The sequence below is a fragment of the Tachypleus tridentatus genome, chromosome 13 (genome assembly GCF_004210375.1).
Source record: "Tachypleus tridentatus isolate NWPU-2018 chromosome 13, ASM421037v1, whole genome shotgun sequence".
Lineage (NCBI taxonomy): Eukaryota > Metazoa > Arthropoda > Merostomata > Xiphosura > Limulidae > Tachypleus > Tachypleus tridentatus.
The window spans coordinates 48667068-48684084 of NC_134837.1; the positions used below are offsets into that span (position 1 = coordinate 48667068).

At 33.0% G+C, this 17017-nt stretch overlaps 1 protein-coding gene across 2 annotated transcripts in view; it reads left to right on the forward strand.

The window, feature by feature from the left end:
* Positions 1-8793: 8793 nt before the first annotated feature.
* Positions 8794-17017, forward strand: part of LOC143236856 (sodium/potassium-transporting ATPase subunit alpha-like) — a 64038-nt gene continuing 55814 nt past the window's right edge. For both annotated transcript variants that reach the window (XM_076475482.1, XM_076475481.1), the window contains exon 1: positions 8794-8943. In XM_076475482.1, the coding sequence (XP_076331597.1) occupies positions 8920-8943 (24 nt within the window). In that variant the 5' untranslated portion in view covers positions 8794-8919. The remainder of the gene's footprint in view (positions 8944-17017) is intronic.

The following is a 17017-nucleotide window of genomic DNA, read 5'->3' on the forward strand; positions in this document are numbered from 1 at the left end:
ACTTTACACCCATTTGTTCCTATGAGCTTTTTATCACAAACTTTACACCTATTTGTTCCTATGAGCTTTTTATCACAAACTTTACACCCATTTGTTCCTGTGAGCTTTTTATCACAAACTTTACACCTATTTGTTCCTGTGAGCTTTTTATTACAAACTTTACACCTATTTGTTCCTATGAGCTTTTTATCACAAACTTTACACCCATTTGTTCCTGTGAGCTTTTTATCACAAACTTTACACCTATTTGTTCCTGTGAGCTTTTTATTACAAACTTTACACCTATTTGTTCCTATGAGCTTTTTATCACAAACTTTACACCCATTTGTTCCTGTGAGCTTTTTATCACAAACTTTACACCTATTTGTTCCTGTGAGCTTTTTATCACAAACTTTACACCCATTTGTTCCTATGAGCTTTTTATCACAAACTTTACACCTATTTGTTCCTATGAGCTTTTTATCACAAACTTTACACCCATTTGTTCCTATGAGCTTTTTATCACAAACTTTACACCTATTTGTTCCTATGAGCTTTTTATCACAAACTTTACACCCATTTGTTCCTGTGAGCTTTTTATCACAAACTTTACACCCATTTGTTTCTAAAACCTTTTTAACTTTCGGATTTTTAACCGTAATATTTATTCTACGTTGCATGATATTTTTATTGAAATAATCGTATTCGATATCAGTGTTTCATATAACAACATAATAGGCATGATGGTTCTGCACACCAGATGTTCAACTTCAAAACAAAATTTTAAATTCAATTTCCTTTACTTTACTGGTCGTAGATACACTATGACTAACCACGAACTTTCAGTTCCAAGCTGTTTCATGAGCAACGCAGTAACTTGAAAGTTTTTTACTATCGAAAATCTTGAACATTTTGTCAAAGTATGACATTCGAGGCAAAATATCTGATAACGAAACCTTCTAGATTATGGCTTTTCAAACACAACATTACTAATCTAAATTATTCATTTCTCCATATTACATTCGAACCCGAGATCTCTGGTACAAAACAAGCACTACGCATTAAACCGGTACGTTCCTGAATAACTGTTTTCTTAACAATTCAAACTTCTACCACCATCAGATGCCTGAAACTGAAGGAGAACCTCATTTTTTTTTTAAATTTAACTACTTTGTCTTTTCAACTGGAACACAAACTGGCTGAACACAAAAATAAACTTAATGTTTCCAGCTTCTCGGTTATTAATAATTAAACAACTTTGTATCACGGACTTTATAGTTGAAGAAATGTATGACCACAGATATAAATTAGTACATATATTGAAGATATTTTAGACGATTAGGATTGTACTTATTTAAGAATTCTGTACTACAAGCCATTTCCAGTAATGGTTTTAAACAAATACTAAATATGAGTTATTTTTATCACTCCAGTGCTCCAGTAGTAGTTTTAAACAAAAACAGGAGTTATTGTGAAAAGTCTAGTGCCTCAATAGTGATTTTAAACAACTGGAGTTAGTGTGGTCAGTCTAGTGCCCCAGTAGTAGTTTTAATAAAGAAACAGTAGTTATTTTGATAAGTTTAGCGCTCCAGTAGTGGTTTTAAACAAATACTAAACGGGTGTTATTTTGATCAGTCCTGTACCCAATAGTGTTTTTCTACAAATAACAAATGGAAGTTATTTCGATCAATTCAGTGCGCCAGTAGTGGTTTTAAATACATAACAAACGCGAGTTATTTTGATCAACTCAATGCGTAACATAAATGAACCACAGTTTCGAACATTTTGAGGAAGTTAAATAGTGAAATATCACCACACTTAATGCTTTGCAAAAGGGGACCACGATCTATTGGGACAAATGGGGGTAACTAGGGGTGCGTAGCTCAGCATAGTCGGTACGATTCGCATCTAGATAAAGAAGTTTTACCAACGGTTTGTTACAAAGTTTGACAGTCTTGTTTGTAATTTATTATCTATATTACTAACCTTGTCTTATTTAAATACTTCACACTTTACAGTGATTTTGTCAAGTTTTCAGGTTTAATCAACTAAATGGCAGTTGGTAAGAGAAGTAAGCTAAAAGTTAATAATTACCTGTTTTGTAATTGTTCATTTTTATGCTATCTTCATTTACTGAATCACTAATTTTTAGTAAACATATTTTACTAGAAAATCTCATTTTCTTTTGTACGAACTAGTTATAATATTTACTGAAAACTTGCTACATTTCGTGAAGATACATAAATCGTATCGGACGACAAATAAACAAATATGACAACCTTTCTTAGGATTTTTTATTTCAATGCTTTTAGTGTATTTATATGTATATAATATATGCTCATTCATTTATTATATTTAATAAAAGAGCTATGTTATATGTTAGTGATTATGAGCTCCTATTAGTTAATTGGGGTTAAAAGTATTGAATAACTTTTAAGCTTGATTTGCTTTTAATTTCGCGCAAAGCTGCACGAGAGCTATCTGTGCTAGCCGCCCCTAATTTAGTAGTGTAAGACTAGAGGGAAGGCAGTTAGTCATCACCACCCACCGCCAACTCTTGGGCTACTCTTTTACCAACGAATAGTGAGATTTACCATCACATTATAACGCTCCCACGGCTGGGAGGGCGAGCATGTTTGGTGTGACGGGGATTCGAACCCGCGACCCTTGGATTACGAGTCGAGTGTTTTAACCTCCTAGCCATGCTAGGCACCTGTGGAGTTTAAATGCTGGGAACTTCGAAGCATCACAAAATCTGGATTGAAAGATATTTGTGCTGTTTGTAACTTTTTGGATAGTCTTAAAAAATTAAAACTAAACCGAAATGTTGCCTGGTGAAGTCATCTTTAAAAACAACTCTTTAAATGAGATTTAAGATGGTTCTAATTATTATATTGCACGAATTTATTTTATTACGTATTATATATTATCTCGTACGTTACGTACTACGATTTCAAACAGCGATACAGCAGATAAGTCTACGGATTTACAACGCTACAACGTCAGGGGTTTGATTCCCCTCGGTAGACTCAGCAGATAGCTCGATGTAGCTTTGTTATAAGAAAACATTCAAACAGCCGGAAATTTTAATTTTAATTTAGAAGTTAATTGAATGCCAATATCCATTAATTTTATGTTATTTGCCAACTAGATTGATACACACAATTTTCTTTCTTAACATAAATATATTTAAATATACAAATAACAAAACAATTGATATTTACAGTTATTACAAATATTGGTTGATATACTTTTGTAAATAAACTCTTTCACAAACTTGCAAACTATAATGAGGTGTCTCTCTGGTCTAGAACTGAATATTTTATCGATGGTTTAGGTCCACGACGATCAGATTAATCCTGAGTTGATACTTTCATACCTCGCTTAAATTAGCCTTAATTGGCCTTAGACCCTTACATGCTAACTTTTTACCGACGAAGCTATTTAATATCCTTGTAGAAATACCAACGTCCTAAGTTTAATCACTGAAGTTGAACGGTCTTGTAATGTTGAAATCTATAAACTTTCCTGGTCAAGTTATCTAGTTTTCCTATTAATAAGCGTCAATCACAATTATAGCTTCCGAAGCCTATAGTGTACTGACTGTAGCTGACAGATAATAATAACTGGCTCTCATTGCGTTGGTTTATATACTTTAAGACGAGATTCTCGAATGTTCAACAATGTTTGAAAACACGATAGCGTTCTCATAAAACAAATATTCATGATTCTTACTCTCAAGAATCTTCTACAAATTTAGAGAACGGACGGGACTTAAGCAATACACATGCAACAATACACGCCACACGTATCAAACCGAAACAAACGTATGATGGCAAATCCGTTAGAATTTCAAGATATGCTTACTTCGTAAGTATTACTGGGAGGCATTGTATTTGGTGTTAATTGTAGTAGCCACCGTCTAATAACTGTTGGTCTCGTGTTTGTCCTTGTGAAAGTTTTCCAAAGCTTATGAACTGTTTCACATGACTATCTATAAAGAAGTCAATGTTTATGACTTAAAGAGACTTTTTATAAGTAAGGCCGACATGAGATTTCATAAAAGCCAAGAAAATGTTGTTATGTGAGCCCTACTGTCTCTATTACCACTACCCCCCCGTAAAAAAAGTCCTCGTGTCTTCTATAGAAGTACTTGGCTTATAACGCGTGTTCCAATAGTAAGAACGTCGTGAGATTTCACGTTAGTCAGGAAAAGATTGGTTAGTGAGCCTTTATATCTTAGTCAATTTTTACTTGCCTTCTCTAGGAGTAGCGGGGTCAAAAGAAATTCGCTCACACTGACCACCCTTTTTGTGGACTTGCCTGTAAGAAAAATTTACTAGGAACAAAAACCTTTAGTGAAAGGGAGTTGTTAAACAGTTGAATTATTTTTACGCAAAAAGGTGTTTCAAACAAACACATTAAGTAAATATAAACATGCACATAATACGAAATATCGGTAAAAGCTTTTGTAAAATAAGATTTAGAAACAGTGAACTAAGGACTTTATTACTAAAAATATTTACGTTATTTTACCAAGAAAGCTTTATATTCAGTATTTTAAGATGAATAATAAATATGCTTCAAAATAAAAGTGTATGTTTGTATATAAACGTTAGTTATTAAACAGGAAAATTAGAAGTGCCTCTGTGTTTCAGTATCAAACGTTGCAACGAGTATATCCGTATAGTTTTGTCTGTTTGCTTTTGTTTTTGAATTTCGCGCAAAGCTACTCGAGGGCTATTTGCGCTAGCCGTCCCTATTTTAGCAGTGTAAGACAAGAGGGAAGGCAGTTATTCATCACCGCCCACCGCCAACTCTTGAGCTACTCTTTTACCAACGAATAGTGGGATTGACCGTCACATTAAAACGCCCCCATGGCTGAAAAGGCGAGCATGTTTGGTGTGACGGGGATGCGAATCTACAACCCTCAGATTACGAGTCAAACGCCTTAAACCCCCTGGCCATGCCAGGCCTATAGTTTTGTCAGTCACTGATCATTGCAACGAGAATATCCGTATAGGTATGCCAGTCACTAATCATTGCAACGAGAATATCCGTATAGGTATGCCAGTCACTAATCATTGCAACGAGTATATCTATACAGTTATGTTAGTCGCTAATCATTGCAACGAGTATACCTGTACAGTTATGTCAGTCATTAATTATTGCAACGAGTATATCTGCACAATTATCAGTCACTAATCATTGCAATGAGTATATATGTTCAGCAATATCAGTTAATAACCATGGCAATGATTATATCTGTATAGTGATAATATAGTAATATCATTTCGTTACGTTACACTATATCAGATGGTTTGAAAATTTTATAATCTACATTATTTCATTTACAAATTATGCTAATTTATTGCTTTAAAATACTTTTTTTTTTTTAGTTCAAAGGGTGTAGTGACAAGTTAATAAAAATGTACAAATCATTGTCATTTTTGTTTTATGGTAAACCTTGTTATATCAAAAGCGTAACGGCTGTTTTCAATATTTTCGAGGAACTTTGCAAAGTTTATGCTGATATATATATGTGTGTGTGTGCTATAACAGGTTGTTATAACGCCATTTTTTGGTAATAAAAGTCTACATAAAATCTAAAATTGTTTTAAAGCGTAGTCAAGAGAAATTACAGCAAGACGTAATTTTATGCCAACGTAATAAAGTAAGATCATCAGTATATCGATCCATTACAAACTGCGTCCTGAATAAATGAAATTATACATTAAATGTTTAAAGAAAAACAGAAAAATTATTCGTTATATTACAGCTTGAGAAGATAGCTCAAATAATATGAAAATGTTTCAACGCGTCATATATATATATATATGTGTGTGTGTGTGTGTGTTTGTTATGAGCAATCGAATAACGCGCCACCATAACACATGATGTTCTGGATACTGTTATCAGCATAATAACTGTCGCCATGGTGAAGGCTTTCCATCTGAGAAAGTCAGGATTACTGAAACGATGCGGGTCACGTATCACGTGGCGCTTTGCACCATCTTCTTTTCAATGTTCTTTGCTCCCGCCTTGAGAAGCGAAATCCGTCAATACGTCTCAGTCTCCACTATTCCGATAACTTATTGATTAGAAGTAATATGTGATAATTAAAAGTAGCAAAACTAATCATTCGTAAAACTATGAGGCTTAAATAATTTTTTACGCCTGGTTTATTTTAAAATTTCTCTCACTTAACTTCGAATTTTTTGAACAAACAAACATAAAACAAAAGATTTTCAAAATTCTTCATTGTGAAGTTCACTTCTTTAACCCTCAAACTGCCGACTTGTTTTCATAACGTTCACTGACATGTGTCCTGTCTCTTAAAAGTAAGACGGTATGATCAGTTATAGAGCACCGGAAGGAGTTTCAGTGCTGGTACGCCGTACACGAATATTATTTTCTCAAGGTCATTTCATGTTTCGACTTAAGGGTTTTTACCGATATTATTGTGAAAAAAAATACTACATTTCGGGCTCTATTTCAATTCATGTGATTTAGGTACTATATGCTATTCTAATCCATCTTAAGAAATGGTTTCAAATCAGACTTAAATGGACTTTTTCCTACTAACTGTAGTAGTTGTCAGTATTAAGATGTGTACTTTCAAGTTATAAATTTTCTTTCTTCATATCGTAGCAGTGTTATGTGTATATAATGTGAACGGTGTGTTTGTACGAGAGAGAAAACACTGATGTCATACCAGCAAAAAATTAAAGGTAATCATTGTCCGACACCCCATGTAAAGCACTAGTAAAAAAGAAAGTATATATGTAAAAACGGATCGTTTGGGTTGTGAAAATATTTTACTTAGAGGAGCGAACAACGTTTCGACCTTCTTCGGTCATCGTCAGGTTTGCCACGATGAAGACAAACTTCATGTTCAACAATCACAACTATATACAAAATATATATTTCTCTACTAGTGGGTTTTCTCGACATCACTGATTAAAAAAGAAAGTGTTTAAAAAGCGGAATTGCACTTCAGTGATAATTCTAGGGTTAAAGGTGGAAAACACAATACTGATATGTTGATAACTTATGTCTTCAATGCACACGTGAAGGGTCAAAAATATTTCCCTGTATCATCATTTTAGTAGCACGAGTTTTTGCTTATTCTAAAATAACAGTTTTGTTATGTGAATATAGATAAATCTTCCTACATACCAATTGTAACTTAGATGTGAATAGCATGCTAAAGTTATTGTCGAAAAAACACGAAGGATAGACGTTCCATTTCATACTATTTCCAAAATTTTAATTTATAAAGATTTACGAAAAATTTGCAATTGAGCAGAAGATTAACAATTAATTCATCATTAAAGTTGAAAAATAAGATATAATGAATCAGATGTAAAACTATCAGATGATTATATTAATGTCCTATGACGTACAAGGACCGTTTGAAATTGTGGTTCTGAAAATCTTTATTGATTTTAACCTCGTATAATAAGAACTTTAACTAAGGCATAGCCTTGACCTTTACGTTACATCTTTCTATTACGTACAAAGTCGTTACTTGTAGACGTTATTGTTTAATCTGACGTTTCGGATTAAATGTGCTGTTCTTAACATAAACCATTATCCATTGTTTAATCTGGCGTTTCGGATTAAGTGTGCTGTTCTTAACATAAACTATTATCCATTGTTTAATCTGACGTTTCGGATTAAGTGTGCTGTTCTTAACATAAACCATTATCCATTGTTTAATCTGACGTTTCGGATTAAGTGTGCTGTTCTTAACATAAACCATTATCCATTGTTTAATCTGGCGTTTAGGATTAAGTGTGCTGTTCTTAACATAGACCATTATCCATTCCTTAATTTCCTCCTCCGCCATCTTAGAATGTTACAGCTAAATATCATTACTCACAGCACTTTCTTGGAAATAACCCGTAGAAGATTGAGGTGCTCTTTAGAAATAAAAATAAAGGTTTAAAATGTCTCTTTCTTAGCCCACTTTAAGTTAAACACAGGCAGCCCGTTTTAACCACATTAAATCACCCATGCTTAAATTTTTTTTCGACAAAAACGAAGAAGAAATCTTTGACTGTTGTTATTTCTTGAGAAATACGCTCTCTTACTTTTAAAAGTAAGATAATTATTAATTACTTTTAATAGAAAGTCATAATCTATTTTGAAAACTTTTCCAAATACCATTCATTCTAGTTGGATGCTATTCTCACCAATTATCTAAGGTTACAGTTGAACACCAGTTTCCTCTTTTGATATCTCTGTGATGGCTCACCGTAAGTTTGAGAGCTTATAAAACTATAAACTAGATTTCCCCTTGTGGTCACAAGTTATATAAGTCATTGTGTTGCTTTGCACCTAGCAGCAGTTTTTTTTGATGAGTAGTTTATTAATACTCCCTGGTGACTGTAAGTCTGAAAACTTATAACCCCAAAATTCGGGTTTTAGTACCCGCGATGGGCAGAGCAAAGATAGTCCATTGTTTAGCTTTGTGCTTAATAACAAATACACAGAACTTAATTGATATACACATAAGATATAATCTAATATTTTTCCGACCTGGTGGCAACACCAGTAACATCAAATCACACACTAGCACGGTAGCTCACGGGGAGCTCATCTCGAAAGTAAAACAAAATTAAACTTAAAGTTATCTTATGACAGGTCTTGACGAATCGTACTTTCATAAATGATATAATAAAATATGTTCTATCTGCCAATTGGTTGTTGAAATAATACAACCAAAGATATCTTCCTCTAAAAAATGTATGCAGATGTGGAGAATCTAAGAGAAGGATTTTAAAATTATAGATAGTCCTTAGCATAAAAACAAAATGTTATCAGTTGTATGATAACTACGTTTGACTGATCTGGCTGCTCATAGATGTGACGTCATTTTTAGTGAAGAGCTGCAACTGAACGACACTGAAGCAGCACATCTCTTCACTTCAAAAGATGGAGGCTAAAGGAGACGAGCAGGTAAGCTTGTATTTCGTATCTTACAACACATTTTTGTAGTGATTCTTAAACCTAATGTTGTATACAATCTGAGCTATGACTTTGCAAGTTGTGAATACTAATACATTTGTTCCACTTACAGCTTATTTGCGATGGAATTGTTTAATAGGAACAGTTTCAGTGTCCCAATTCAGATAAGTTTTCGCGTAAACTTTAAATAAGATGACGGAAGTTTATATATATGCATATCGCACAGAATTTCAACTTCAATATATATTTTATTAAGAAGAGAACAAGAGGAAAAGCAAAATATTACTAAAAAGGTTAAACTATCTAAGAAGTGCAGCCAAACATGTGTAAGTGATTAAAAGTGTGGCAACTGTTTCCTTATAAACGACAGATATGAAGAAGATAAAAATTAAAACAAGATAAAGATTTTGTGCTGTTGTTAGATTTAAACATAAGAAAAAAATAGTAACTTACAACTCTAAGGGATATATATACATATCTTTATTGTGTCAGTTTTAGTTTTTTCGGTATCGAATGTATATTCGTGGCTGGCTGACAACAAAATGTGGAAAAACATATAAATTTCAGCATTTTAACGAAATATATATTTGTATTGTTACATTATAATATGCTATAATATAATGTAATTTCCTCATGTGAAATTTTTTTTTAAATCGAAACGTTAGTAGAGTATTTTGTCTGCGAAAAAAATCATATTTTAAAGGTAAAACTGTATGAATGTATTTGCTATAGGTTTACGCAAATAACAATTAAGTCCTTAACTTCTACAATGATTTTTTATATAAATTTTTTCGAAGAACAAAACTTCTGTTCTTCCACTTCTATCTTAAGGAATTGAGAATTTGTTTAATTAATTCCAGGTGTCTTTAAACAGATTTAATATATCATCACCCGTTTCGTCAAAATTCATGAATATTTAACTGCTGTTTCCCCTATTTATTGGATAATTACTCTGATATTTTTCAAAACAAGTTAAAATAGCTTTTATAGTTTTTATTTTTTACGAAGAGAAGGCAAATATTTATTTTACAGCACTGAACCAAAAAGTGTACCACTTAAACTTTAATCGCCATTAGGTGGCTCTTAAGTGAAAACAAATGTTTAGTTCACACGTCTTGATTTCTGTTAAGTCTCTTAATAAACCGTCTGCCTTCCTTTAACTAGGTTAATTCTGAGCACCAACTAATTTATTTGGAGTGTCTTATAACAAGATTACTCATATGAGACATTGTGGATAAATGACATCGAAAGAGTGTTGACTTACTTGATTCTTTTCTGTTTTGTATGTGATAGGTGTCCGTACGTAAAACGTTGTTTTTGTATTGAGATAAAAAAACATAATAGACTAATGGACGCTGGTTTAAGTACAATTCATATAACGGTAGATTATTTTCATGTTTTTTTAGGCAAGGGGTGCTGTGGGTTCGAGGCCGTATCTTTAAATTCCACCCATAAGACATATTTCAAGGTGTGAACATAATCTAAGACACCTTCCAAATGCACCATTTTCAGTAAAAAGTTTAAAAAACTCGAGGGTGCGTACCTATCATTAATAAACGGAAAATATTAAAATTTATGAGTCTAACCCGCTCACTATGAGGAAACAAAACACTAAAAGCAGTAAAAGGCTATAAGTTTAAGTATAATTTACTTACTACTAAGTAGTAAAATGGGTAATTTCTGAAGCTATGTATAAGAAACGGCAACTTCTAATCAAGCTAAACCAGTATTTAAGTCAGAACTAAACTGTAAAATGTGACTAATAAATCAACAAAGACAGTTCTGTATTAAAAACAAATGGAATTGCTTGATGTTATAGATCAATACACCAGAAAACCGCTGTACTGATTGCAGTGCACTGAATCATTATTTGGAGACCTTCGTTGTTTCGACATCTGTGGTGGACTGATCACAGATAGCTTCTTGTGTATCTTTGTACTTAACATCAAACAAATTAAATCAAATCTTCGTTGTTGAGAAGATATTTGTTCAATGTACTTCCATTGAGGGAGAAGATAGTTTGAGTTACGATTCCTCACTATGTTTCTGTTCATGACTATTAAATTATACTAACGGAGGCATAGCTACGAGCTTTTCGTATCGATTGCCTTCATCTGTCTTGGTGATTAACATATAACTCAGACTTTGCGAGGCCAGTTCGCAGGGACCATGCTTACATCAAGAAGTGTTACATTTAAAAAAAAATTGGCAATGGTTGCTAAAATATTCTATCTATCAGTGACGTGTTTCAGAAGCTGGCTGGGTGGACTCAAGCTCCTGCTTTCATGTCCTGAAAGAGCCCTTTTCCTCAGTCATAAGACACTGTCAAGAACTTCTAAAAAGACACACCTTATTCCACGTCCTACTTAATGTGAGGTAATAGGAAAACATAATAAGATTTTGACTTTAAAATGAATGGGACTCATAAGTACTTACAATAAAATATAATTGTGATATGCTAGTTTTGCTGTTAAGTGTTGATAGGAAAATTCACTGTCCGGTTTTAGATTTTAGATGGTTATAAGACTAATTATATAGGAGTAAGCGAGGACCTGTTTGTTTCGTATGTATTTTAACTTTATATGTACCAGAGACAACCCACAGTCCCTTCTAGCGTACACACCACAATAAAGACTTATCTCACGATGATTGAAAAGTGCCCCTTTTTTAATACACCACAATAAAGATTTATCTCACGATACTTGAAAAGTGCCCCCATTTTTAATACACCACAATAGAGACTTATCTCACGATGCTTGAAAAGTTCCCCCTTTTTTATAAATGTTCTTTTACTGTCCTCTGCACATTACTGCAATATATACGTTGTACTTATGAGTACAGACAAGTGCAATCCATAAGCATAGGATAATTTATCATAGTTTATATAAAGATTTGTTTTATTTCTATAGTTTGTTGTTCCATCCTAGGAATATTTATCTGGAATAAGAATTAGTTGAAAGCTTTTTTAATTATCAGATTTCTAAACTTTTGTCTCAAGCAATGATGTTTGCAATATCTAATCCACAATATTTATATATTTATTATAAGTGAAATATTGTCATTAAGATATGTTATTACTCTACAATACCTAATTAGTAATATTATAAAATTGCAACAGATTATTGAAATACGCGAGATTATCTACTTAAAGAAAAACAGATTACATGAAATATCCTATTAGTACTAATTTTAAATATAGAATTAGGGACCATTACAAGCAATATACTCGCGTGCACAATTGAATACAGAGACTTAATAGACCTGTCGTAACCACTTGCTACTTATCTGGCTTGTTGTTTTTTTTTCACTATATCCAAATTAGCGTTGCCATAGCGATAAAAGAAACAAGCATAGAATGCTCACGCAAAAAATGACGTTTGGTAAAGTCTGAAAGGAAACGTTACAATAGCTTGACTATGATTATTTGTTTGCTTTAGGGTAAACTTTCACAGTAGAATATAGCTTTCTGCTCACCAGTAGAAACTAAATCTTGGATTTTAACGTTGAAAATCTGTAAGCGTAACCGATGACCCACTGGGGACAATCGTTTGAGAATTAATAAAAGAAATAGATTTTAAACATATCTGTCAAGAGGAAACGAGGTTATTCTTGAAATAACAGTATTATCCAGGAAACTAAATTCGAAATAATACAGGCAGTCATAACTTTGGTGTATAAATTAAAGAGAGACGTTCCACCTATTTTTACGATGGTTTTTAGCGGCATTTCACATCTGATGATACGTAATAATATTTCATTTCTGTAATAAAATGGTATTCAGAAAATATGTAGTCAAGTTGAAGATGGCGCAAAAAGAGAAAGTCTTCAATATGATTTAGTGGTTAATTTCCTTATCTGAAGTAATAAAATTGAAAGATTAATATCAGAAAGCTTGTCAGTTTGGTTTGTTTGGAATTTCGCGCAAAGTTACACGAGGGCTATCTGCGTCAGCCGTCCCTAATTTAGCAGTGCAAGACTAGATGGAAGGCAGCTAGTCATCACCACCCACCGCCAAATCTTAGGCTACTCTTTTACCAACGAATAGTGGGATTGATCGTTACTTTATAACGCCCCCACAGCTGAAAGGACGAGCATGTTTGGTGTGACGGGCATTTGAACCTGCGACTATCAGATTACGAGTCAAGTGCCTTAACCACCTGGCCAAAGCTTGTCACAGGTACTTGCATCTTTTCATTGCTTATGCCTAATTCCTTTAATGCTCCCCCCAGTGGCTCAGCGGTATGTCTGCGGACTTACAACGCTAAAATCCAGGTTTCGATACCCATGGTGGGCAGAGCACAGGTAGCTCATTGTGTAGCTTTGTGCTTAATTCAAAATAACAAGAACCACTTCCTTTAATGCTTTAAGTGTTTTTATAAGGTTTTTTGTTTAGCTTTTCTTATAAAATATCACGATTTGATAGCACAAAAAATATGTATCTCATTAAGCAAAGAATAGGCTAACCTGAAGATGACTTAAGAAAGTCGAAACGTTGTTCTCTGCTTTATTTTGGTAAAAGTGTTAATACCCATACTAATCGTCCTGAGATACATTTTTACTTCAAGTGGGATTTTGTTATCACGAAGCACGAGAAAACGTTTCGAAATTCTAGAAATTTTTGCCTTGGTTACAGTGCTTCTCTGGTTTAACTTAGTGAGAAACCAATAGCTTGACGAACTACGGTGTACCACAAGGACCATAAAAAACAAGAGGAAAACAAAACTTTGACTGGAAGGTGTAATATCAATGTTTCACTCTATCTGTTGCAGTAGCAATGTATTGGCCTACACTTTCCTTATCGTATTTAAATATTCTGGGATAATTTTATGTGTATATTACGGTATAAGGTTACATCATGTAGTTTGGAAAACAATTTGTAATCTTTTTAGTACTTTGTACGGAAAAAAAATAACATCAGATATAGAAAAAGGAAGACTGTTCAAACAACAAAAAGGAAAACGGGAATTTGTTTCTGAGGTTTTGAGGATCCTCGCATCTGACGCATTTCACATTCATTTGTTAGATAGAATATTCGGAATTCTATTAGCCATTTTTGCTTTTTTTCTCAGAAATAAAAATAATCAATTTTTTCAACATAAACTCTGAATATCCTATACATAAAACTGCTATTGGAACTGCTTATCCTGGTTTGTTCGGTGAAACGAAATCGGCTAGATAGGTCTTAAAGAAGATTGCTACTATGAAACAACGAGAAATCATGTGAAATACTTTGAAATATGTAAATACATTAATACTTGAAATCACTTGCTCAGTGTGTAAATACTGAAACAAATCCTTCTATTCGTTGTAATAAGTTTAAAAATGAAATTATAAAATCCAATTACAGAACAATTAAAAACAAACGCACAAAGGAATAGTCTAAAAGAAACTCTTCTAATAAGCTATGCAAATTAATATTTCATTGCTAACAAAATTATAGTTGCAGCTCAAATACTTCAAGTATTGTCATGTTTATAAGTAATATATTTCTCTGAAGCATTTGTTATGATTGGTTGTGTTTACAAAATTACTGTTTATGAACAATCTGTTTTAGTAGAGCTTCAATGAAGAGGAGTTAGGTTTAAGGAATTTTGTTTAAAGACTATATGTTTTACTGAAACTTTGTTTACAGTTGATTGTGCTTAAGAAAGCATTGCTTATAAATAATTCATTTTACTGACGCTTTGATAAAAATTAGTTGGACTTAAAGAAATATTGCTTATAAACAAGATGCTTCACTGAAGCTTTTTTGACAACTAGTTGGGAAACTGAGAGATCAATGTTAAGAAATCTTTTTATCATTATCAGACGGTCTAACTAGTCTGCGTGAAAAGAATTTTTATTACGATTAGACGGTCTGATCGGTCAGTGTAAAGGTATTATTACTAATTGGAATAAACAAAGTAAGGTGTTCAAACTGTGAGATAATTTTGCAATACAATAGTCATTTTGTTGTTGTTGTCGTTTGGGGGAGACACTGGTATCATCATCTCAAGTAACTAAGTTTAATAGTACGTTGTTTGTTTGTTGTTAAACACAAAGCTTCTTAATGATTGGAAGCGTCAATAGGCTTCCGCACGCGGAGCCCGTGCTCCGAATCCCCAGTTGGTGTCTTGAAAAAATCAGAACAGAGAACTATAATCAATATCATACTGAAACGTTGAAAACTTCCGTGCCTGTGGACCCGAGGACCGAGTCTTGTATGTGCCCAGTAACGTTTCTGATAATAAACTACTTCTGTCAGACCACAGCAAGGATCGAGCCGTGAATTTTAGCGTAATAAGTCCTCGCTGCTATCGTTGAGCCATTGGAGTACAGCTTCATAGTAAAATATTACAGTTTATGTAGCTCAAAACTGTAGAGTCTTAGGTGATTGGATTTTAATGAAGATAAAAAGGTTGATGCTCTTCTCTTACTTGTAATACAATACTTAGTTTCTCGGCTTCACGATGCTGTTCTTCCTTCCATCCAGTTCACTAATATTTATAATATAAGAACAGTTAACCAACTTGTGAAATTGAAAGACGATATATTTTCCATGTGTTTTCCAAAACTATACAGTTTTATGATTTTTATTAGAATGCTATTCAAGATTGACAGCCCTTGTCATTATATTAATTGTAATCATTATTATATTAAATACATTATCAATTATATATTGATTATATTAATAATAATTGTATTAAGGCATGTTTTCTCGGACCACAAAAATTTATAATTCCTGAATTTTTTACGTGTTTCTGAAATCCTTAAAAATTCTGGATCTCCAATTACATGACCTCTTTTTTTCAGATTACTAAAATTCCCCATTTTCTGAATTTTTTACGTGTTTTTTGGGATCACTAAAATTTATGATCCTTTGAGTTTAAGATATGTTTCCTCGGATCTCTATAAATTATTGATATGCGAGTTTAATACTTATTTTATCGAATTCTTATTAGTTATTGATGTCTTTGAGTTCAAGACTTGTTTTCTGAGTCGTTATAATTTATTGAATTTCCCAGTTGAAGATTTGTTTCCATGGGTCCTTATAATTTATAGATTTCTGAGTTTCCTTGGATTGTTAAAATTCACGATTCTCACAGTTCTTGACGTGCTTTTTGGAATAGTTAAAAATCCACGATTCTTTGACTTTAAGAAAATTTCCTCGAATACATATAACTTACGGATCTCTGACTTTAAGACCTGTTTTCACGTATCAACACATGCTGTAAACCTTGGAGTTCAATATATGTTTCCTCGGATCACTAAAATTTGTGAATTTTTGAGATCATGACTGTGTTCTTGGAAAACAGGATTTTTACTATTTCTTGTCTATGGTCTTCACATTTTCAAATTCTTCCCTTTCTCTTGAAAGTTTTTGATACATATTTTAGTAGTTTTATAGTTTAGTGTTAAATATTTCTTTCCTTATAAAACTGAGAAGATTTTTACACATGACCTTTCGAAGATTAACAATTATTTTTTTAGTGACTTACTGAGCCGCGTGGTGAGAATAAAACTCAGACAGATCAATATACTAGTATGAGGGCGCTGTAGCAAGTGAGAGAAGAATTTTCTGAAACAAAAAGACCTTTGTCTTTTACAAAAATAATACAAGCATAATTATATTATTTTCTGAACATGCGAACAATGATTACGTGATATCACTGGAAATTTTAACACAACGTATTAAAACTGAAACTTCAAAAGTAATAATATCAAGGTTTTCGTTTTCACAGTGTTGATGTAATTCCTTTCGTTTTAACCTACTTTAGTTGCTAGATCTCGCGTTCAAAATGAGATTATCCCAATAAAAATAATTTATATAAGGAAACGTTTTATTTTATATAAAATAAATTACTTGCATGTTTGTTTGTTGAATTTCGACCAAAGCTACCCGAGAGCTGAGTGGAACAATTGTCCCAAATTTAGAAGTGATAAACTAGAAGAAAAACAGCTGGTCAACACCACCAACTGTCAACGCTTGGACTATTCTTTACAAATGAATAGTGGCATTATTTGTTTCGTTTTTGTTTTAGAATTTCGCGCAAAGCTACACGACGGCTATCGCAGATAGCCGTCC